The sequence below is a fragment of the Macaca fascicularis genome, chromosome 1 (assembly GCF_037993035.2).
Source record: "Macaca fascicularis isolate 582-1 chromosome 1, T2T-MFA8v1.1".
Lineage (NCBI taxonomy): Eukaryota > Metazoa > Chordata > Mammalia > Primates > Cercopithecidae > Macaca > Macaca fascicularis.
In genome coordinates, this window is record NC_088375.1 from 119,591,296 (window position 1) to 119,615,001 (window position 23,706).

The following is a 23,706-nucleotide window of genomic DNA, read 5'->3' on the forward strand; positions in this document are numbered from 1 at the left end:
GAAAGTAGGCCAGGCGCAGTGGTTCACACCAACACTTTGGGAGGCCGAGGCAGGCAGATCACTTGAGGTCAGGAGTTCAAAACCAGCCTGGCCAACATGTGAAACCCCGTTTCTACTAAAAATAGAAAAATTAGCCGGCATGGTGGTGCATGCCTGTAATCCCAGCTACTCGGGAGGCTGAGGCAGGAGAATCGCTTGAACCCTGGAGCCATAGGTTGCAGTGAGCCAAGATCGCGCCACTGCACTGCAGTCTGGGCGACAAGAGCAAGATACCAAGATACCGTCTCAAAAACGAAAAAAAATAAATAAAAATTAAATGAAAATAAAAAGAAAATAACTGTGACTGAATAACAATCCACATCAATGAAAACCAGTGGGGAAAAGAGACCTTCCTTCTGCCCAGCTCATCATGGCCTGACCACCAGGCTGTGGCAACTGGAAACCAAGAGCGTGGTAAGGGCAGGTCTGGGGCTCCGCGTCAGGCAGGACTGCAAGGAAGCCACAGGTAAAAGCGGGTGAACCCGCAAAATAGGGTGCCACTGCGCAGGCGCCTCTTGCGTCTGCCAAGACACCTTTTAAACGTGCCCGGAAGTGACGCCAGTAATGCTGAGACAGACTCCCAGAAGATCTGAGCGAGTCGCGTAGCTGAGCCCGGCAGGGGCTGGGGTTGTGCTGCTGCTATGAGCTGCACCATCGAGAAGATCCTGACAGACGCCAAGACGCTTCTGGAGAGGCTGCGGGAGCACGATGCGGCTGCCGAGTCGCTGGTGGATCAGTCGGCAGCGCTGCACCGGCGGGTAGCCGCTATGCGGGAGGCGGGGACAGCGCTTCCGGACCAGGTCAGGCAGAGGGTAGGAGTCCAGTGCTCTCGGATTCTGGGCACTGAAGGGTGGAGAGCGAGGTAAAGTGGGAACTCGGCCTGAAATTTATTCCCGGTCTCAGAGGGCGGCGGTGAGACCTTTTTCCTGGGTCGGAGCTGAGAATCCTGCCCTAGAGCCCTGACTTCTGCCACTTGAGTTGCATCTGCCGCTGTTCTCTTTAAGGCATGCTTAGACTGTCTCTATTTGTCCAGTATCAAGAGGATGCATCCGATATGAAGGACATGTCCAAATACAAACCTCACATTCTGCTGTCTCAAGAGAACACACAGATTAGAGACTTGCAACAGGAAAACAGAGGTTAGTCAGGCCTTTTCATATCTGGTAATAGTTTAAAGTTACTGCAAAATTGCCCTAAACATTCACAAGGGTGTGCATCTATTTCCAGGTCAGTACTTTTAGTAGGAGAGTCCTCCTGTGCTGGCTCAGTAACAGTAAAGTTTGTTAGATTACCCATTTCAAGGTCATCTGACTGATTTTGTAGCAGCTTACCAAAGAGGGGCTATGTAGAGTTAGAATTATTGCATGGTTTATTTTTAAGCATCTCCAGATGTGTAACAAAAGAGTTCATATCCTCATGGACTTAAAATTTAATGTTTAAATATTAATATAAACACTGAAGGTAAGATTTAAGGTTTTGTTTATGTTCTTGTTTGTGCAAGGTGAAGCAGCAGAATTTTACTCTAAGGGTATATATTCTTAGGCTTGATTAGTACATTATTAATGACTGTAGTATTAATAGTTGTTTACCAGAGGGGTTTCACATATATCATTCTACTGTATTCTCATATCTTCATTTTTATCTATCACAATGCTGTTAAGAAATAGGCTCAGAGAAGCTAAATGATTTACTTATGAGTATTAACCAAGCAAGTTACAGAACTGAACTCAAATCCATGTCTTCTGATGACATATCCGTTGTTGTTACTGCAAGATTTTGCTTCTCTGCCTAGAAAGTTACCTTTAACATAGACTTTAACTGCTCAGTTTTGTGGACTGAAACATTGATTTACAACCTTGGATTCATATTATCTCTATAGTATTGCAAAATTCTAACTGTTAAGACTTTGGATTTGGGAACTGTCTCTCAGACATCACTGCCAAGTTATTTTATTTTTTGACAGAGCTGTGGATTTCCTTGGAGGAACACCAGGATGCTTTGGAGCTCATCATGAGCAAGTACCGGAAACAGATGTTACAGTTAATGGTTGCTAAAAAAGCTGTGGATGCTGAACCAGTCCTGAAAGCTCACCAGTCTCACTCTGCAGTAAGAAACTTCGAATAAATTTGAAATGAACCAAATTGAAATCTTGAGATTGTTTTAGATTGTGTGCTTGTTTTTTTGCTTTTTGAGACAGGGTCTGGCTCTGTCGACCAGGCTGTGGTGTAATGGCACGATCTCAGCTCACTGCAACCTCTGCCTTCTGGGGTCAAGCCATCCTCTCACCTCTGCCTCCTGAGCAGCTGGGACTACAGGTGCACACCACCATGCCCTGTTAATTTTTGTGGGGTTTTTTATTATTATTATTTTTTTTTTTTTTTTGTAGAGATGAGGTTTCGCCATGTTGCCCAGGCTGGTCTGAAACTCCTGGGCTCAAGCGATCAACCCACGTTAGCCTTCCAAAGTGCTGGGATTATAGGCATGAGCCACTGTGACTGGCCATGTGTGCTTGTTTTTGAAGAAAAGTAAGCTTGTTTTCCTTTCATGTTTATCATATTTGTTGTTTATTTTGCCATGGCTTTGTAAAGATATGAATAGAAAGAAGGATAGTGGTTGCTCAGGTCCTTTTATTTGAATGGGACTAACGTTCCCCCTCCCTCACCAAGATCTCTTTTGAAAATGTTCATTAATTCTTAGCCCTCACACCAAACGTAATGTCAGTTAGTGTTGAAGGTGCCCAGTAAATACTTGGTTGGTTATTATACATTTCACTTAAGCTCCTTGGTTGTGAGGCACTTGAATTCACATTTTATTCCTAACATAGTACCTGACATATAGCAAGCAGTCAATAAACCTTTTATAAACTGAACCACATAGCATCATACTATGTTATTAGGGGATAGAAGTATGGTTTTTAAAAAAAACAAACATGGCATAGTTTCTATGCTTTGATTGCTTATTATCTAATTTGGGAGACTCGGTAATTGTTCTTATGTTTGTAGGTGCTTCATGGTTGTCATTGTACATTCGTGTGTACTGTGTCATTTAATTCTAGATGTATAAGTTGGAGCCTACTACTTCTGTGAGATGTAGTGAAATATAAGCTTCATCTTAAATTACATTGAATGCATTTTACTGACTTAAAAGTTTTAGGAAACAGATATTTTAAATATTTGAATGGCTTTCAACTGGAAGAGAAAAATAGATTTTATTTATTCTCATATGGAGGAAAAAACCTGAACTTTGAAAGAGACAGTTTACTCAGATAGATAAACTTTCTAAGTGATATGTCCAAAGATAGAATAAGGCACCTTGGAATGTAGTAAGCTTCCTGCCAGTGAAAGTATTCAAATTTAAGTTAAACAGCCACTTAGAGGTAGTATCCAACATCCAATGGGTAGTTAAACTACAACTGATTTTTTTTTCCGTTTCAAATATTTTTATTGGAGGGTGGACCTATTGGGTGATTGATGCACTGGACATAGATAATTTTCAGAAATGAAAATAACATTGCTTGCATCAGATCAGATTTCACCCACAGAAATGACTAAGGCCTTATCAGAGTTGGCATTGGATGAAAACTTAATCCTTTATGGAAAGGGAATCATCTGGCCTTCTATTTCTGAAATAGACTAAAGATTACTCATTTATTCTCTGCAATTACAGCCATCAGATCCTTTGAAATCTTGGAAGGCGTGAGAAGATAACATGACTGTAACACAAATCCATATCGAAGAGCCCAGTATTTAAAAATTCCCCATGTTCACATACTGAAGGGTTACTTATGAGCTGATGCATATCACTGATAACCATAGGATTATCAACTTGATGTCTGGGCAAAGAGTGAAAACAGAAAATGCATTCTACTCTTCACTTCTTGGTTTTAAATATAAGAAACATTATATATTTGTTTAAAAACTGTATCCCTGGCCAGGCGCGGTGGCTCAAGCCTGTAATCCCAGCACTTTGGGAGGCCGAGACGGGCGGATCACGAGGTCAGGAGATCGAGACCATCCTGGCTAACACGGTGAAACCCCATCTCTACTAAAAATACAAGAAAATTAGCCGGGCGAGGTGGCGGGCGCCTGTAGTCCCAGCTACTCGGGAGGCTGAGGCAGGAGAATGGCGTGAACCCGGGAGGCGGAGCTTGCAGTGAGCCGAGATCGCGCCACTGCACTCCAGCCTGGGGCACAGAGCAAGACTCCGTCTCAAAAAATAAAAAATAAAAAAATAAAAACTGTATCCCTTAGTAATGGTATCAATAGAACATATACAACTGGAATGAGGATCCCCTTAAGGAGGCCTTCTTTTTTTTATTTAAGTTCTAGGGTACATGTGCAAAACGTGCAGGTTTGTTACATATGTATACATGTGCCATGATGGTGTGCTGCACCCATTAACTCGTCATTTACATTAGATATTCCTCCTAATGCTATCCCTCCCCACTCTCCCCACCCTACGACAGGCCCCAGTGTGTGATGTTCCCCACCCTGTGTCCAAGTGTTCTCATTGTTCATTTCCCACCTATGAGTGAGAATATGTGGTGTTTGGTTTTCTGTCCTTGCGATAGTTTTCTCAGAATGATGGTTTCCAGCTTCATCCATGTCCCTACAAAGGACATGAACTCATCCTTTTTTATGGCTGCATAGTATTCCATGGTGTATATGTGCCACATTTTCTTAATCTAGTCTATCATTGATGGATATTTGGGTTGGTTCCAAGTCATTGCTATTGTGAATAGTGCCGCAATAAACATACGTGTGCATGTGTCTTTATAGTAGCATGATTTATAATCCTTTGGGTATATATCCAGTAGTGGGATGGCTGGGTGAAATGGTATTTCTAGTTGTGGATCCTTGAGGAATCGCCACACTGTCTTGCACAATTGATTTTTTGGAAAAAAAAAAAATTATCTGTGAATACCACAAGATCACTTTACTATGGCTTTATGTCTAAGGACTAAAATTATAGTGAAACTCCATTGTAACTTCTGTATCATAGATTAAATGAACTTTTAAAAATCATAATGCACACACTTTTATGTTCTTTATATAGAGAGAACAGGTGACTTTTCCACCTTTGTTTCCTTAATATCTTCACAGGAAATTGAGAGTCAGATTGACAGAATCTGCGAAATGGGAGAAGTGATGAGGAGAGCAGTTCAGGTGGATGATGACCAGTTTTGTAAGATTCAGGAAAAATTAGCCCAATTAGAGGTAAGATTGTAGCTATTTTAGGTTCACAGTATTTCAGAGTTTTCGGAGTCTGGAAGATATGCCATCACTATCCCATCACTGTAATATATTAATGTTTTCTGTGTGCTCATGATTTAAAATTAAAACTCCTCCTTCATACTCTTTGATATCCTTTTGAAGAAAGGAAATATAGTAAACAGCAATCAGTGGAAATACCAACTATGTATTGGCAATAACTTGAGATATTATAATGGGAAGGTAGAGGGAGTAGAGGGGAGAAGTTATATGTGAGATAAAATCCTTCTTCTGCCATAATAAGTGAAGTAGATAATGTCTAAAATTAATGATCAGGAAATAGCAGTATAAGCATATTATTTAGAATTACAGAATTAAATACCAAAAGAAATAGATAAAAGTGTTAAAAGTGGTTGCATTTGGGTTACAAAGCCAAAGAACTGCTTGTATAAGCCTTGTAGTCTTGATTTCTTAAAAGCTATGTTAGGTCATATTTTGATTAAAATAGGAATATTTTAATATTCCTATTTTAAGGGAGCACAAAAAAGGGTTTGGGGCATTAGTGTGCTCATAAAATTGTTAAGGATTTCAACTTTCGGAGGCTGAGGTGAGTGAATTGCTTGAGCCCAAGAGTTCAAGAGCAGCCTGGGCGATATGGCGGGGACCCTGTCTTTACAAAAAACATACAGAAAATTAGCCGGGTGTGGTGGTGTGCACCTATAATCCCAGGTACTCAGGGGCTGAGGTGGGAGGATCACCTGAACCCAGAAGTCAAGACTGCAGTGAGCCATGATCATGCATGCCACTGCACTCCAACCTGAGCGACAGAATGAGATCCTGTCTGAAAAATTAAAAAAAAAAAAATGAAGCATTTCAGTAAATGGTTTGTGTGCTGCTTATTACAAGGTACTGTCCTGGGGCCTTTGAGAAATACCAGAGAGAAAAACACAGGTACCTGCCCAGAGTCTAGTGGAAGGGATAATCCTAGTATCATATGATATTAAATAGTATGTAAATGCTAGGAGACAGATACAAATACTGAAGATTCATCGACCACAGGCTCTAATCTCTTAGTTACTCTAGCTGGGACTTCCGCACATCTTGGTGAAGCTAAAAATGCTTTGGTTTACCAGAATTTTCTGCAGAGAATAAGGATGAAGAGCGGAAGCTACTCTCTCTAGAAATCAAAGGTAGTGACAGGTCCCAAGGAGGAATTAGGAGCTAGTGAAATGATAGCATGACCTTCTATTTATCCTCGATTTACCTCACTTATGGAAACAGCCCTAAGGAAATGTGGGACAAATTCTACCTTAATACTTCAAGTAGAAAAAACATGACCACTAGATTCAGACCCCAGTAATACCACATCCAAGTTGTCTGAATTTGGACAACTTTTAGGAATTTTGTGAGCCAGAGCATCCTCATGAAATACATGGATGTAGGCAATGATACCTACCCTACAGATCATTGTGAGATAGCATATACAGGGCACCCAAGTAGTACCCAGCTACATGCTCAATAAGTAATTTCTTTCCCCCTTTCCTTCCATTTCTCTGGAACTATAAGATATCCAGGAGAGGAGATTAATCAGAGTGAAACGATTATTAGGAATTTTTTAAATAAAAGAAATAATAGTAAAACTGTGGGAACCATGAAGAATAAAACATAGTGAATTCCTCAAATGGAGAGGGACCCTGTTTTTTGTTTCTCCTTTGTAATTGTAACACTTGGTATATAGAAATTACTCAGTAAATTACTACTACAAAAGAGTATCATTGCCTACATCCTACATGTAAATGTTTGTTAAATGAATAAATAAGTAGTATTTAAGGAAATTCTCAACTAGTGGGTTTTTTGTTTCCTTAAAATTTTTTAAATTAAAAATAATGTTTTCTGCTCCTGGCTCAAAATAATGTGTTGTTGTAATGCAGCTTGACAGTAAATATACCAGAAATAAACATGCCTTTTTTTTTTCCAGCTTGAAAATAAGGAACTTCGAGAATTATTGTCCATTAGCAGTGAGTCTCTTCAAGCCAGAAAGGAAAACTCAATGGACACTGCTTCCCAAGCCATCAAATAACTGAACTCTGAATGATGGCTGGAGATTGTCTATCAAGGAAGGAAGTTACTATCTTCCCATTCAAGTACTGTCCATTAAGTGTCTTGCCTCAGATTTGATTTAATCTTAATTAAAGGTATCAGGTGGCAATTTAGAATTCCAGTCAATAATGGCTGTCCACGGTTCTCAGATGTGTTAATATGAATACATGCTGAATTTCACCATTCCTTTCTCAAAGAGACTACTTTTAATTTTCATTTCTGGGACTTTGATTTATATAAACTATGTTTTCAGTTCATTGTTATTTTTCACATCTTTGAAACTTTGAGCATTTTTTTATAAGCCAGCAATTTTATTTTATATAGCATTGTAAAATACACTTCTAGGAAATTTTAGGAAAGATTTAACTTTTTAAATCTATTTGGCATAAACCCTGATTTTTTTTTTTTCCATTTGACAAAATAATACAATTCCACAGAACTAGGTCAGCAGATTCTCTGATTTGTAATGTCATTCACCTGTGAAGTTTTAAGTCTCTCTGGTGCTAAGAATTGGCACTTTATAGCCTGGTGCCTTTACTTTTAATTTGAGAGAACCTACTGCTAGTCCCAGGAAACGTACTTGGAAATAAGTCAGCTATTTTTTTCCCCAGTGATACTATAGTTGTCGTATTGTTCAAAGTTCATACTGTTCAAAGCTGAGGAGCTTGTCCTGTGTATGCGCATGCACACGTGCACTTAGTTCAAATACTAAAAGTAGCTTTTATTAAATATAATCAGCCAAAAAAACACAAAAAATCAAAAAACCAAATATAAGTAGTCAGTTTTTCAATGTTATCGTATTAGTTCTATATTCTATTTTAATTTTTATACAATTTCCATTTTATAATCAAGAACCATCACTTACTTGGATTGGATGTCTTTCAGTCCTAGCACTAATAGGTAGTTGGCTTGCTTTTTTTTTTTTTTTTTTTTTTACATAGAAGCAGTTGTGTTTTTTGTTTTTTTTTTTGTTTTTTTTTTGTCTTTTTTCTGTTTTTTTAAAGCTATATAAAAAGGTGAGGAAGCAGTTTTGTTACCTAATGAAAATTATTACACTCATAATGCTGTGTAGACAACATTGAGATTCAAATGCTCAGTGGTCAGCTGGGTTCACTCATCAACTCATTCCCATCTCAGTTTACTCACATTTCAAATTTATAAATTCTTCGTGTTATACTATTCTATTTAGATTTGCCCAGAATTAATTGAAATAATGCTAAACCTGTCAATAGTTTCCAGTAACATTAAGCACCATACTGCATGGGAGAGACACAGTATTAAAAAGAGTTGTTAGTGCTTTATGTGATATATTTCTTTTGTAATGCTATAAAGAACTACAGTTAAAACAAAATCTTCCAAAGATGTCCTAAAAGCATCTGATCCCAGTAATAACTAATGGATGTCATCTAGAGCAGTGGGTGTTAATGAATAGGTATATGTCATTTAAGAATTTTTCAAATTTCTGTTCGATATCCTGCATAGAATTTGACAAAAAAACACCTCCAAGTGTGAGCATTTTTTATTTCATTTCCCAAGAGTAAGTAAGGAAACTGTTAGCCCAGCCATCTGCCTTGAAGTATACCTTAAGTGACCCATAAATCCATTCAAGAGGCAGGTACTCTATGCCATTTGGCAGCTATGGCCAAACTTACCATGGCCAGATTTCAGCGAAAATGATGAAGTAATCAAATTAAGGTATAATATGGTGTCCCTTTATCTGCTTTATGTTCCTTTAGAGCTGTTTATAAAGTTCTTTATATCTCAAGTGTCAGGATAAATCTATATATTAACTTTTCCCCCTGAGAAATTAAAAGCCTGAGGTACAAGTCTAAGAAGCTTTTAGTGCCCTACATAATATAAATTCTGGCTGGTGTTAATGCTATGAAGATAATGTGTAGTTAGAAAATTGAGTGGGGGAGGAATGCTTTTCATTTTAAGTGGATTTTAAAGTTTCTCTTTCAGTGGATGAAGAACTTGCCTGGTTTGCAAAAATCTTAGTTCAAAATTACATTTTCTAACAAAAACTGCATTTTGAGAAGATTAGCTGATTTTATTCAGTAATAAGTCAAATTAGGAAGTGCAGTGTTTTTTTACGTATATATATATATAGCAACCTTGTCAAGTGGTCCTCACAAGAGTCATACATACTTTGTAATTAGCACAGTATATTCAGCAGTGTATAACTCTACAAATAGTACCTTATATTAGTGTAGTATTATATCCATATCTTATATATGATTCTTATATTAATACCTTATGCATAATTTGATTCAAACATTAAAGGTCTATTTTAGTGTTCTTCAAAATGTGGTTCCCTGACCCACTGAAATAGAAATTTGGTGATGGAGTTCAAGAATTTATATTCTAATCATCCCAAAGAATTCCTGAAGACACTAATTTAAAAATGTCTAGTCTAGGCCCCATTGTGTAATAGTTAGCACTCTAAAAAATTAAAAAGAAAATAGTCTATGTGCCAACCACTTCATTAATACTTATGATTTTAAAAATGAAAAAGTCTGGTACAGGAGACAAGTATATATATAATTATAATGCAGTGTGATAAATCCATTATGTAAGTATGTATAGGATACAGAAGAGGGACTTTAAACTTGAGAATTCAATAGAGATAATAAATGGGTAGGAGAGAAATAGAAAACTTTGGTGCCATAAAAGCAAAGTATGTATGGTATTGCCAATAATGGCTACCATCTATTGAGTGCTTTACTGTCTTGTCAGGTACTATATTATATAATCTCCATTTTAACTGTACCTCATTTTGCAGATACTCAGGCACAAGGAGGTGGTTATTTGTCCAAACTGGAACCAAGATTCAAACCCAGACAGTCTTAAGCTCATTTTTAATCACTAACTAACTTGAGATGCCTAAATGCCAAATACTGCTGGGAGTTCAAGTGGTTCTTAATTAGCAAAATCTGTTTTTATCAGTGCAAAAGAAACACCACAGCTCATATATTAGAAAGTATTATGACTTCAATAAATGGAGTCTTAACTAATGAGATATTATTATTTTCTAGAATGGCGTGGCTGAGAGTATGTGTGCATTCAACTGAAAGGAATAATGTATAATCAGTGACTCTTACTATATACAGGAAAAGGTGCAGTTCTGTCTTTCAGATCTGCCTCCTTACCATATTGGCTTTCATCCCTCATGCTGTTTTCTTGTGTTTGCTAGAAAGTTGTTGACTAGCCAAGTGTCATGCCCATGTTGAAGGCAAGGAAGAAAAAATGGAAATGGCCTGTGCCAGCTATATATATTCCCCTTTTATGAGGGAAAGCAAAGCTTTCCCAGAAATTCCAAATGGATTCCCCCTTGACTTACTTGCCTGACCAGTTAAATGGCCACTGGTACCTGCAAAGAAAGCAGGGTACATAGCTGTCCCAAATAAAATCAGTATTAGCAAGAAGAAAGAATATTGAGAAAGCAACTAACAGTGTCTGTGACTGTTACATGTCTGTGACTGTTAACATTGTCAAGTCCTTTCCCTTTGAATATAGTTTTGGAAGAATTAGCTGAAGAAGTATGTTGATATTGAATGGCCAAGAGAATGGGCTGTAGCAGACATCTGTCATTTCTCTTTTGGCTGCCCAATATCCTAAATCCTGTGTTTAGGGAATCCCTCACCTAATAAGGCAGAGCATTCCTCCCTCCTAAAGAATTTGAAAGTACCAGGTAAATGTTTTATCAGCCTCCTTTGCAGCTAAGGAAGAAACATCTGCCTTCAACTTTAAAGTTAGTGATACAAAGAAGCAGGGAACCATGCAGATTCCTTTGAAAATGGTGACTAACAACACTACTGCATTCATCTCCACAGAGGAGCAGCAAAAGTGGTTTAATGATAACCTCTAATTCTATTTTTTTTTGGGGGGGGGGACAGTCTTGCTCTGTTACCCAGGCTGGAGTGCAGTAGCACTATCTCAAGTCACTGCAACCTCCACCTCCTGGGTTCAAGCAATTCTCCTGCCTCAGCCTCCCAAGTGGCTGGGATTACAAGTGCCCACCACCATGCACAGCTAATTTTTGTATTTTTAGTAGAGATGGGGTTTCTCCATGTTGGCCAGGCTGGTCTCGAACTTCTGACCTCAGGTGATCCGCCCGCCTTGGCCTCCCAAAGTGCTGGGATTACAGGCGTGAACCACCATGCCTGGCCTGTAACCTCTAATTCTTGTTTGTTGGCTGTCCTAGAGAACCTGAGAATTACTTTTAATAAAATCATTTTTTTGTTGTTATTAAAACTAACCTGAATTGCCTAAAACCAAGAACTCTGCTTGATAAAATAAGCATAGTTTTAGGAACAGCCATGCAGATATAAATTTTATCAACATTTTATACATAATTTTGGACTTATATTTAAATGTAATATTTGATGCTTATAAAAGGGTAAATGTGGAATGCAAATAAATTATCAAGCATAATAACTCATCACCTAACTTAAGAATGATAACATTACGAGTGCTTGTATTTTATCTATTTGAGCTCTTTTCCTATCTTTGCCCACCCCCTTGCTCGCTTTTTAATAGTTTTATTCACATGTAGAAAGACCTAAAATACATATGTATCCCTAAAGTGACTTATTTTTTAGTTTTCTTTTTTTTTTTTTTTGAACTTCAAAAGAATTGTATCATACTCTCATGTAGTCTAAGGATTTTTTTTTTCACTCAACATGTCTCTAGAATTTATACATTTTATTGTTTTATAGCTGTCATTTTCATTGATATATATTTCTTTGTTGGATTATACAACATATTGTTAAGGAATACATACATATATAATAAATTATGCATTTTTAAAAAATCTTTGCTAACATTTTACTTCCTAATTTTTAATTCCCCTTTCCTCTGCCTCATTTATATTAAACACATTTAACTATAAGAGATCATATTTCACATTCTGCAGTTATTTCACTGATATATCTCATGGCAACTTTCAGAGTGAATTAAGGGGTATTATCTGCTAATATAGGAAAAAGCAGATAATGCTTTTTGTTTTGTCACTCCTGTAATGCTAAAGAGGAGGCAGAACCTTCAGAGTTTAAATTAGGTACAACCTCACTCAGTGTCATCTAGCCTCGTAGAAATATGTGTGGAACTAATTGATGAATTTTTATATGTTACTGATTGTTACATTCATTTCTATTTCTTATTTTAACATCTTTGATATTGGGATATGTCTTACATAGGTACAGGTTCCAATGTGGTTGACTGTAAGCATATACAAAATTGGTTTGCACTCATGGGGGACGACTAGACAAAGGCAATCTGAATATCTCAATCAAACTCAGGACCATTTGAAAAAATAACATGGGTTTTGGCCATTTTCTGTACTTTCCATTGACACGTTTTTATCAAGAGCGTGCCACTATACAAATTTGGAGTATGGCTGGCTGTCTTAGTTTTCTACTGCTATATAACCAGTTACCACAAATAACAGTTTAAAGCAACATCCACATATTATATCACAGTTCTGTAGGTCTGAAGTCCATGCAGGGCTCAAATGGGTTCTTCTCTCTTGCACTCACAAGGCTAAAATCAAGGTGTCAGCTGAAGCCAGCATCCCATATGAGGCTCCAGTCTCTCTCCCATGTTCTCATAATTATTGACAAAATCTATTTGAATACAGCTATACAACTCAAAGACTGTCTTCAAGGCCAACAGGAAATCATCTCTGACTTCTTGTCTCCCACCTCTAGACTCCCTTTTTTTTTTTTTTTTTTTTTGAGACGGAGTTTTACCCCTGTTGCCCAGGTTGGAGTGCAATGGCATGATCTCGGCTCACTGCAACCTCTGCCTCCCGGGTTCAAGCGATTCTCCTGCCTCAGCCTCCTGAGTAGCTGGGATTACAGGCATGCGCCACCACGCCTGGCAAATAGACTCCCTTTTAAGAATACATCTAAGTCAGGTCCAACCAGAATATCTCCCTCTTGATTAAACCAACTGATTAGAGATCTTAATTATATCTGCAGTAGTCCCTTTGCCATAAAAGAGATATAAGTGATATAGCTTCTCATATCCACGTTTCACCTATGCTTAAGATGGGATGATACGAGACATGTACAGTGCCATTGGCAATCTTGGTGGCCAGCTTGGAATTCTGCCTACCCCAGTGGCTTTTAGCAGCTTGGAATAAAATCCTGGAAACCATGAAGCACTCTTTGAGGAAATACTACATTATCAGTGTTCTTGGTGGGCTCAAAATAATTCTATATGGGAAAACCTGGACATTTGTGAACCAAAAAGATTCAGCAAGATCCACCAATGGATGGTGGGCTAAAATTTAAGCAAAAACAGGATATTTATATATGTTTGTGTTAGTTCCTAGAGTTGCCATTACAAATGAACCCAAACTGGGTGGCTTAAAACAAATTTATTCTCTCATAGTCCTGGAGGCTAGAAGTCTCAGGGAGAATGTGTTCCATGCCCCTCTCCTAGCTTCTGGGGTTGCTGGCAATTCCTGTTCCCTGATTTCTAGATATATCACTTCAATCTCTTGTCTTCATATGGCATTCTCCCTGCATGTCTCTAGTCAGTGTATAAAACTCCCTCTTCTGAGGACACTACTCATTGGATTGAGGCCCACTCTAATCCAGTATAACTTTATCTTAATTTGATTACATCCACAAAGGCCCTATTTATAAATAAGGTCACATTCTAAGGTTCTGGGTGGGAATGAATTTAGGGGGGGACGCTATTCAATTCAGTACATTACCAAAGCATTGCCCTGCCCCCACTAATTACAAAGCAAAGAGTAGTGATTTTACAATGGAGAATCCTGGCAGACATCAACTGATTAAGGTAAACATCATTAATAATACACTTCAACGGCTGGGCGAGGTAGCTCACACCTGTAATCCCAGCACTTTGGGAGGCCAAGGTGGCTGGATCACCTGATGTCAGGAGTTCGAGACCAGCCTGGTCAACATGGTGAAACCCCGTCTCTACTAAAAATGCAAAAATTACCCGGGCATGGTGGTGGGCATCTATAATCCCAGGTACTCGGGAGGCTGAGGTGGGAGAATTGCTTGAACCCAGGAGGTGGAGGCTGCAGTGAGTCGAGATCATGCCACTGTACTCTAGCAACAAGCAAGACCTCACCTCAAATAATAATAGTAATAATACACTTCAACATTATATACCCCGATATTGATGCAATGAGAGGCACATAACCTCTGTAGTCTTCAAAAGAGGGACATTTGTAAAATAGCTGACTGATATTGTTTCAAAATTGTGTGTGTGTGTATATGTGTGTGTGTGTGTATATATATATATATATTAATTTTTTTTTTCAGTGTCTCACTCTGTTGCCCAGGCTGGGGTGCAGTGGCACTATCTCCGCTCACTGCAACCTCTACCTCCTGAGTTCAAGTGATTCTCAAGCGTCAGCCTCCAGAGTAGCTGGGATTGCAGGTGCCTGCCACCACGCCCAGCTAATTTTTATATTTTTAGTAGAGACAGGGTTTCACCATGTTGGCCAGGCTGGTCTCAAACTCCTGACCTCAAGTGATCCGCCTGCCTCGGCCTCCCAAAGTGCTGGGATTACAGCCATGATCTGGCATGCCTAGACTGTTTCAGTGTTAAAGCTGTAAAAGACAAAGACTAAAGAACTGTCATAGAAGGGAGACAAAGGACACATAAAAACTAAATGCAGTGTGAGATCCTAGATTCGATCCTGGAGGAGAAAATGGACATTGGAGGAATAACTGGTGCAGCCCATATTAATTTTGTATTTCAAGTCATATTATCATGTCAAAGTTGATTTCCTAGTTTTGAAAATTATTCTATAGTTATGTAAGGTTAAAATAGGAGAAGCAGGTACAAGGTTTATGGCAACTTTCTGTACAATTTTCTACCTCTTCTGTAAGTGTAAAAATCTTTAAAAAAAAAAAAAAAAAAATCATCTCCCTGATTTCTTTCTTTTTTTTTTTTTTTTGAGACCTAGTCTTGCTCTTTCGCCCGGACTAGAGTGCAGTGGCCAGATCTCAGCTCGCTGCAAGCTCCGCCTCCCGAGTTTACGCCATTCTCCTGCCTCAGCCTCCGGAGTAGCTGGGACTACAGGCGCCCGCCACCTCACCCGGCTAGTTTTTTGTATTTTTAGCAGAGACGGGGTTTCACCGTGTTAGCCAGGATGGTCTCGATCTCCTGACCTCGTGATCCGCCCGTCTCGGCCTCCCAAAGTGCTGGGATTACAGGCTTGAGCCACCGTGCCCGGCCATCCCCCTGATTTCTAATGAGGCTGGGTATAATTTCAAGTATTTGCCTATACGGGTTTTTAAAAACATACGGACCTTCAAGTCTTATCCCCATTTTCCTTTTCTTTCCTTTCGGCTTTTTCTTATTAATGTATTATATATTCATGATACCAATACATTTTTTATATATTGCAAATATATATTCTAGTCTGTTGACTTTTTTATGTTGACTCATGATGAGTAGAATTTTAAAAATATGGTCAAATGTATTACTGAAAACAGATTCAGAAGAGTTAGACTTTGTGAAGAATACCTTAACAAATTTATTTTGCTTTTTTTTTTTTTACTTCATATACACACAAAAGGGAGACATAATTTAAATCTATGTCTGGGGTGGGCACAGGTGGCTCATTCCTGTAATCCCAGCACTTTGGAAGGCTGAGGCAGAAGGACTACTTGAGCCCAAGAGTTCAAGACCAGCCTGGGCATGGCAAAACCCCGTTTCTACAAAAAAATACAAAAATTAGCCAGGCATGGTGGTGCATGCCTGTAGTCCCAGCTACTCAGGTGGCTGAGGCAGGAGGATTGCTCGAGCCTAGGAGGTGGAGGCTGTAGTGAGCTGAGATCATGCCACTGCAATCCAGTCTGGACAACAGAGTGAGACCCTGTCTCCAAAAAAAAAAAAAAAAAACCTAGTAAGTTTAAAATAGTCCTTTCAATAAATATAAAAATTCTAAGTAGTGGAAGTTTTATTTCATAATTGTATTAGTCTGTTCTCATGCTGCTATAAGGACATACCCGAAACTGGGTAATTTATAAAGAAAAGAGATTTAATTGACTTTCAGTTCCGCAAGGCTGGGGAGGCCTCAGGAAACTTACAATCATTGCAGAAGGGGAAGCAAACACGTCCTTCTTCACATAGTGGCAAGAAGGAGAATGAGTGCTGAGAAAAAGGGGAAAAGCCCCTTATAAAACCATGAGATAGGCTGGGAGCAGTGGCTCATGCCTGTAATCTCAGCATTTTGGGAGGCCAAGGCAGGTGGATCACTTGAGGGCAGGAGTTCGAAACCAGCCTGATCAACATGGTGAAATCTCATCTCTAGTAAAAAAAAAATTCAAAATTAGCTGGGCGGGGTGGTGCACACCTGTAATCCCAGCTATGTGGGAGGCTGAGGCAGAATTGCTTGAACCCAGAAGGTGGAAGTTGCAGTGAGCTGAGATCGTGCCATTGCACTCCAGCCTGGGCAACAAGAGCGGAACTCCGTCTCAAAAAAAATAAATAAATACAAATAAAACCATCAGATATTGTGAGAACTCACTCACTATCATGAGAACAGTGGCACAGGGGTAACCACCCCCATGATTGAATTACCTACCATTGGGTTCCTCCCACGACATGTGGAGATTATGGGACTACAATTCAAGATGAGATTTGGGTGAGGACACAGCCAAACCACATCATTCCACCTATGGCCCCTCCTGAATCTCATATCCTCATGTATCAAAACAAGATCATGCCTTTCCAACAGTCCTCCAAAGTCTTAGCTCATTCCAGCATTAACCCAAAAGTCCAAGTCCAAAGTCTCATCTGAGACAAGGCAAGACCCTTCCACTTACGAGCCTGTAAAATCAAAAGCAAGTTAGTTACTTCCTAGATACAATGGGGGTACAGGCATTGGGTAAATATACCCTTTCCAAATGGAAGAAATTGGCCAAAACAAAGGAGCAATAGTCCCCATGCAAGCCCAAAATCCATTACAGCAGTCATCAAACCTTAAAGTTCCAAAATGATTTCCTTTGTCTGACTTGATGTCTCACTTCCAGGTCACACTGATGCAAGAGGTGGGCTCCCACAACCTTGGGCAGCTCCACCACTGTGGTTTTACAGGGTACAGCCCCACTCTCAGCTGCTTTCACAGCTGGTTTTAACTGTCTGCAGCTTATCCAGGCATATGGTGCAAGCTGTCAGTGAATCTACCATTCTGGGGTCTGGAGGACAACAGCCCTCTTCTCACAGCTCCACTAGGCAGTGTCCCAGTGGGGACTCTGTGGGGGCCCCATATTTCCCTTCTGCACTGCCCTAGCAGAGATTCTCCATGAGGGCTCCACCCCTACAGCCAACTAATGCCTGGACATCAAGGCATTTCCATACATCCTCTGAAATCTAGGCGGAGGTCCCCAAACCTCAATCCTTGACTTCTGCACACTCACAGGCCCAACATCATGTGTTAGCTGCCAAGGCTTGGGGCTTGCACCCTGTGAAATAACAGCCTGAGCTGTACCTTGGCCCCTTTTACTCCCTCCCACAGAGGGAGTTGAAGTAGCTGAGACTAAGGACACCATGTCCCAGGGTGAACATATCCCAAGGCTGCACAGAGCAGGAGGGGCTTGGGCCAGGCTCAGGAAATGGTTTTTCCTTCCTTGGCCTCCAGGCCTGTGATGGGAGGGGCTGCCATGAAAGTCTCTGACATGCCCTGGAGACATTTTCCCCACTATCCGAATGATTAGCATTTGTCTCCTTATTACTTATGCAAGTTTCTATAGCCAGCTTGAATTTCTCCCCAGAAAATGGGCTTTGCTTTTCTACTGCATCATCAGGCTGCAAATTTTCTAAACTTTTATGCTCTGCTTCCCTTTTAAATATAAGTTCCAAATCCAAACCATGTCTTTGTGAATGCATAAAACTAAATGCTTTTAAGAGCACCCAAGCCACCTCTTCAATGCTTTGCCACTTAGAAACCTCTTCCATTAAATACCCTAAATCATCTCTCTTAAGTTCAAAGTTCCACAGATCTCTAGTGCAGGGGCAATATGCTGCCAGTCTCTTTGCTAAAGCATAGCAAGAATCACCTTTATTCCAGTTCCCAACAAGTTCCTCATCTCCAACTGAGACCACTTCAGCCTGGACTTCATTGTCCATATTATTATCAGCATTTTAGTTCCAAACTTTCCCACATCTTCCTGTCTTCTAAGTCCCCAAATCTCTAGGAATTTCCAAACCTTCCCACATTTTCCTTTCTTCTTCTGAGTCCTCCAAACTGTTCCAGCCCCTACCTGTTACCCAGTTCCAAAGTCGCTTTCACATTTTTGGGTATCCTTATAGCAGTGCCCCACTAACTCCTGATACCAATTTGTTGTATTAGTTCATTCTCATACTGCTATAAGGACACACCCAAGACTGGGTGATTTATAAAGGAAAGAGGTTTAACTCACTCACAGTTCAGCATGGCTGGGAAGGCCTCAGGGAACTTAACAATCCTGGTGGAAGGGGAAGCAAACACATCCTTCTTCACATGGTGGCAGGAAGGAAAATGAGTTCTGAGCAAAGGGGGAAAAGCCCCTTATAAAACCATCAGATATCATGGGAACTCTCTATCACAAGATAAGGAGCATGAAGGTAACTGCCCCCATGATTCAATTACCTCCCACTGGATCCCTCCCATGACATGTGGGGATTATGGGAACTACAATTCAAGATGAGATTTAGGAAAGGACACAGCCAAACCATATCAATAATGAAAATGGCTACAAATTTTCTTATTGGTAATCCAAAAATGATGACTGGACCTTACAATCACTACTGCCTTGGATTCAATAAAATAAGTGTAATTTACTCATTCCATGAATATTGTTTAAGTATTTACTGCATATGTAAGTCACTGTGCCAGGTTTTGGGGACACAATGATGAACTAGAGAATTGAAGCTTATGCTGTAGTTCAGAGGGATGAGCAATAAACAAATGGAAACTGATAGTTTAGTGGGTACTTTTACTTTAGAAAAGGCCTTTGTAAGGTGGTAACATTTGACGTAAGATCTGAATGATGAGAAAGTGCCCAAAGATTTGGGCTAGAACATTCCAGGAAGAGACAACAGTAAATTCATGGGCCTTGAAGGAGGAACAAACTTACAATATTGGAAGAACCAGTTAACCAGGGGTTAGAGAATCTGGTGGGGACTATATCATTCAGGGCCTTGAAGAGCACAGTAAAAGAGTTTGGATTTATGTTAAATACAATTGGATTTCATTGGGATTGAGTTTTAGTTAAATTATAAATACTCTGTTGCTCTACCCTTCCCTCTATTAACTGACTCCCAGAGCTACAATGTTAGATGGCTACTTTTGGTGCAGCAGTTTAGCATGTCCACATAATTATCCCAGTAAGTGCAATGTTAACATTTTAAAGGGAAGCATTATACAAAGCTTTTTGCATTCTTATTTAAATGCTAACATCTGATTACATTAGTGGTATTATTATATTATTCTTATTTATATAATGCACTTTAACTGTTTAGAGGCTGGTTAAAGAATAAGTTTTGGGTCACATTACTTCTTATGGAAATAATTCTTCTTTATGAATGTTTTTGCTCTAGAAGTATTATTTCTGTTCTGAAACCTTGGATGTGGACCCCTTTACCATCCACTATTATCATAATTTTATCTTATTTATTTAATTAAATATTTTTTAAGACCGTGTCTCACTCTTGCCCAGGCTGAAGTGCAATAGCATGATTATGGCTCACTGCAGCCATGACCTCCCAGGCTTAAGCAATCTTCCCATCTCAGCCTCCTGAATAGCTGGGACCACACACGCATCACCACGCGCGGCTAATTTTTAATTTTTTTGTAAAGACGGGGGTTCGCCACATTGCCCAGGCTGGTCTAGAACTCCTGAGCTCAAGTGATCCTCCCACCTTGGCTTCTAAAGTCTGGGATTACAGTTGTGAGCCACCGTGCCCAGCCTATCATAATTTTAAAAAAGAAGATCCTCTTTAGTTTTTCTAAACAGGGAGGACATGTCAGAATAAAAACAACTCTTAAAACCTGCAATAAATTTAGCCTTATTTAATTTTTTAAAACAGCTCTACATTGACTGAATTTTTCTCATTTGACAGAGAAATGACAAAAATCTCACCCACCACTGCTCAAGAAAACCTTACAAACTGTAAGAAATGTTTACTTTTGATTCTAAAGTAGACTTCAGAGATAATGTGCTTATTTATTATTGTAGAGGGAAAAAAAAGCACACAACCGTTATCAATTTCATTGTCTAAGTCTTTCAGAGTAGAAAACTAAGTATGATGAATAACTAAAAATAATTTCTGGAATTTTTTTTCTGATGGTTCCTTAACAGACTATCTTCCCAAAATCCATGTCACCCTGTTGCATAGGAGATGGTTTTCCAGTGATTTAACAAGTTTCTGATTTAATTTTAAAAAAATAAAAAGATAACCACAATTTTTCAGTTTTTGATTTGACTTCAAAATTCATCTGAAAAAAAATCATTACGTAGTGATCTAACAATGAAACCTACCTCTATTTATGGGTTTTACTTGTAGAAAGAGTAAATCATTTTCACTTGTGATTTACATCAAATTGCTCCACCTGTTACTTTCTTTAATGCATTAGAAGCTAAAGTGTATATTTCTGGGTTTATACAGATTTGCATTTTGTGATAAATGTAAATCGATATTAATTTTGGAACAAGGAGGAATTTAAAGGAATTTAAAGGCAATTGTGATATATTCAGAATGACGATGATGAAATGATCATATAATTAAAGAAGGTTTTCAGAAGTTATGTGTAATGGTAGAAATCAAGGCTTTATCCTTTCTTATTAACAGTAATTGTATTGCTAGAATTTAGTGAGACTTTTTTTTTTACATTTTCTATTGCTGTGATATTTGAGAATGTATGCTAAAAGTAGAATTACCTAATTGCCTAATTAGTTTCACATGACCTCATATCTAGTGCAAGAGCCTGGTACAGTTTCTCTATAACATTTGATTAGAATACACAGACCAGCTGTATTGCAGGAAGGGGAGATCTTGATTTAAGAACTGAGTGAAGTAAAAAAAACAGCTAGTTTGAAATATTTACATTCTGGGCCAGGCGTAGTGGCTCATGCCTGTAATCCCAGCACTCTGGGAGGCCGAGGTGGGCGGATCACCTGAGGCAGAGAGTTGTAGACCAGCCTGACCAACATGGAGAAACTCCATCTCTACTAAAAATGCAAAATTAGGTCTGGTATGGTGGCTCACGCCTGTAATCCCAGCACTTTGGGAGGCCAAGGCGGGTGGATCACGAGATCTGGAGCTCAAGACTAGCCTGACCAACATGGTGAAACCGCGTCTCTACTAAAAATACAAAAATTAGCTGGGTGTAGTGGTGTGCGCCTGTAATCCCAGCTACTCAGGAGTCTGAGGCAGGAGAACTGCTTGAACCCAGAAGGCGGAGGTTGCAGTGAGCCAAGATCATGCCATCACACTCCAGCCTAGGCAACAAGAGTGAAACTCCATCTGAAAAAAAAAAAAAAAGTTTACATTCTGTACTTTCCCAGAAATACATTCCAATCTCTAACAATTTATCATACTGTTGTCCAGTGCTATTTATTCAACAAACTTTTGAGAGTTGTCGAGACCAGGCACTGTCAGCAACCAGGGATGCAAAGATGAATGTCATAAGCTCTGTGCTGGAGTATTACTACCTAGTAAAAACTAATAATTACAATAGAGTGAGCTATGAAAGCATTGAAAATGAAGCAAATATTTGTGCTTAGGAAAGCGTGGGAAGGCATCAGAGAGAGCAAAGGGGCACTTTTGAGGTGTTATACATGGGACCAGACACCAGCAACAAAGGTGGAGAGAAATTTTTAAACAGAAATGGGACACGGCCTCCTCTTAGAATTCAAGAGGTTTGAATTGAAGGTTATCTTTCCTTCATTGCACTTATTCCAGTGTGTACGTTTGGATTTATTTTTGTGATCATTAATGATGCTAGACTAAAAGTTCCTTGAGGACAAGACTATATCCGATTTTCTTTACAACTGTACACTTCCCAGTGATTACACATACAACATGTCAAATAAATGTGTTGTAAGCAAAAAGTGGGTAGGAGAGTACTCAGGAGACTGGCTGCTCATTATTTTTCCAATACTGTCAAGTGAGAGAGCCAGTGAATCTGTGAAAATAGAAGCATTGAATCTGGGAAAAGCATTCCTCTCACCAGAGGAGCATGCTGTACTGTCTGACAGGGGATAATCCATTGAACTTCCTGTGGTCATAATTACCCATTTTCCTCCTTCCCTCTTCCCCCATTGGATGAATCATCTCTTTGCTCTTATTTCAACCTTTTAATTACTGATTCACCCTCTTTGATTACCTGACACAACAGGAATATCTTTGGTAACTTGAAAGGTCAGTTGACTGAATTTGTTTCATTTTGTTTAGTGATTATGCAGCCTTGCTCACTCTTGTGCATCTGTTGCAATGTTGTTCGTGGAAAACAAAGGTCTCATTTAGATTTCCAAATTACCTTGCTAAAAAACTGACTCTATACTAATGAAATTCGTCTAATGCAGTAGATGTAAGAAAGAATGCTTGCACTATGAGAAGAAACGAGTGTGAGGCCCTTCTGGATTTTTTGCTGCGAAAAGATAAATCATTTTTTATGACTCCTGGATATGCCCTCAGAATTGTTCGCCTTCAAGGTTTACCCCATTATTGTGGGCTAAAACGTATTCAAACGCTCAAAGACTAGAGACGCCTAAAGCTACCCGCCACCCGTAGTGTCCAGGAGGAGTCAGTAAACACCCAGATTGCTTCCCGTAGCACACCCAAGAAGGAATGTAAGGGAATGCAGCCACCATGTTGGTTGTGGTTAAGTGCAGCAAACTGCTTGGCGTCACTCAGCCCTGCTGCGCAAGCGTATTGAGAGTACGCTTCACTCCGCCCCTTCTCGTGCACGAGCTCGGAGCGCGCAACTCTCGCGAGAGAAGCGAGATTTATTCCTACGTACCGGGCCGTGCTGCTTATGGCGGCGCTGGAGAGGGGGCGCTGAGCTGTTGGGGTGAGTACGACCTCAGGGTCCAACTGGGGGTAGCAAAAACCCAGGGGAAGGGCTGAGAATAAGACCAAGGCTAAGGGGAAAGCTTTCTGAGTCAAGGTGGGCACTCGTAGAGCTCTAGGTGGGGAAGAATGCACCCCAATTCCCTGCCCTGAGCTTTTTCATACGTCTCCCGTTCAACTGCCTGGGCCTCACGTCAGGTCGCAGAGCTGAAACCAGGAGTCGAGGCCAGCCGGCTGCGCGTTTTGGTAGTGGTGGTGGTGACTAAAGTGGGGGGAGGGAGCGAAAATGGAGGCTCCGACCGCAGCC

At 39.7% G+C, this 23,706-nt stretch overlaps 2 protein-coding genes across 22 annotated transcripts in view; both read left to right on the plus strand.

Annotated features, from left to right (window-relative positions):
- The first annotated feature begins 608 nt into the window (after positions 1-608).
- On the plus strand, positions 609-12,162 carry SIKE1 (suppressor of IKBKE 1). 4 transcript variants are annotated; one of them, XM_073998420.1, is made up of 5 exons: positions 609-901; positions 1,073-1,178; positions 2,003-2,145; positions 5,142-5,255; positions 7,228-12,162. In XM_073998420.1, the coding sequence occupies exons 2-5, from the start codon at positions 1,094-1,096 to the stop codon at positions 7,327-7,329; spliced, it is 444 nt and encodes a 147-aa protein (XP_073854521.1). In that variant the 5' UTR covers positions 609-901; positions 1,073-1,093; the 3' UTR covers positions 7,330-12,162. The 4 variants fall into 4 exon arrangements, with proteins under 4 accessions (XP_073854521.1, XP_005542293.1, XP_005542294.1 ...); XM_005542236.5 differs by having other exon boundaries at positions 609-851; XM_005542237.5 differs by having other exon boundaries at positions 609-839.
- Positions 12,163-23,341: 11,179 nt separating this feature from the next.
- Positions 23,342-23,706, plus strand: part of CSDE1 (cold shock domain containing E1) — a 40,596-nt gene continuing 40,231 nt past the window's right edge. For all 18 annotated transcript variants that reach the window (XM_065547339.1, XM_073998376.1, XM_073998383.1 and 15 more), the window contains exon 1: positions 23,342-23,400. The gene's annotated coding sequence lies outside the window, so the exon portion shown is untranslated. The remainder of the gene's footprint in view (positions 23,401-23,706) is intronic.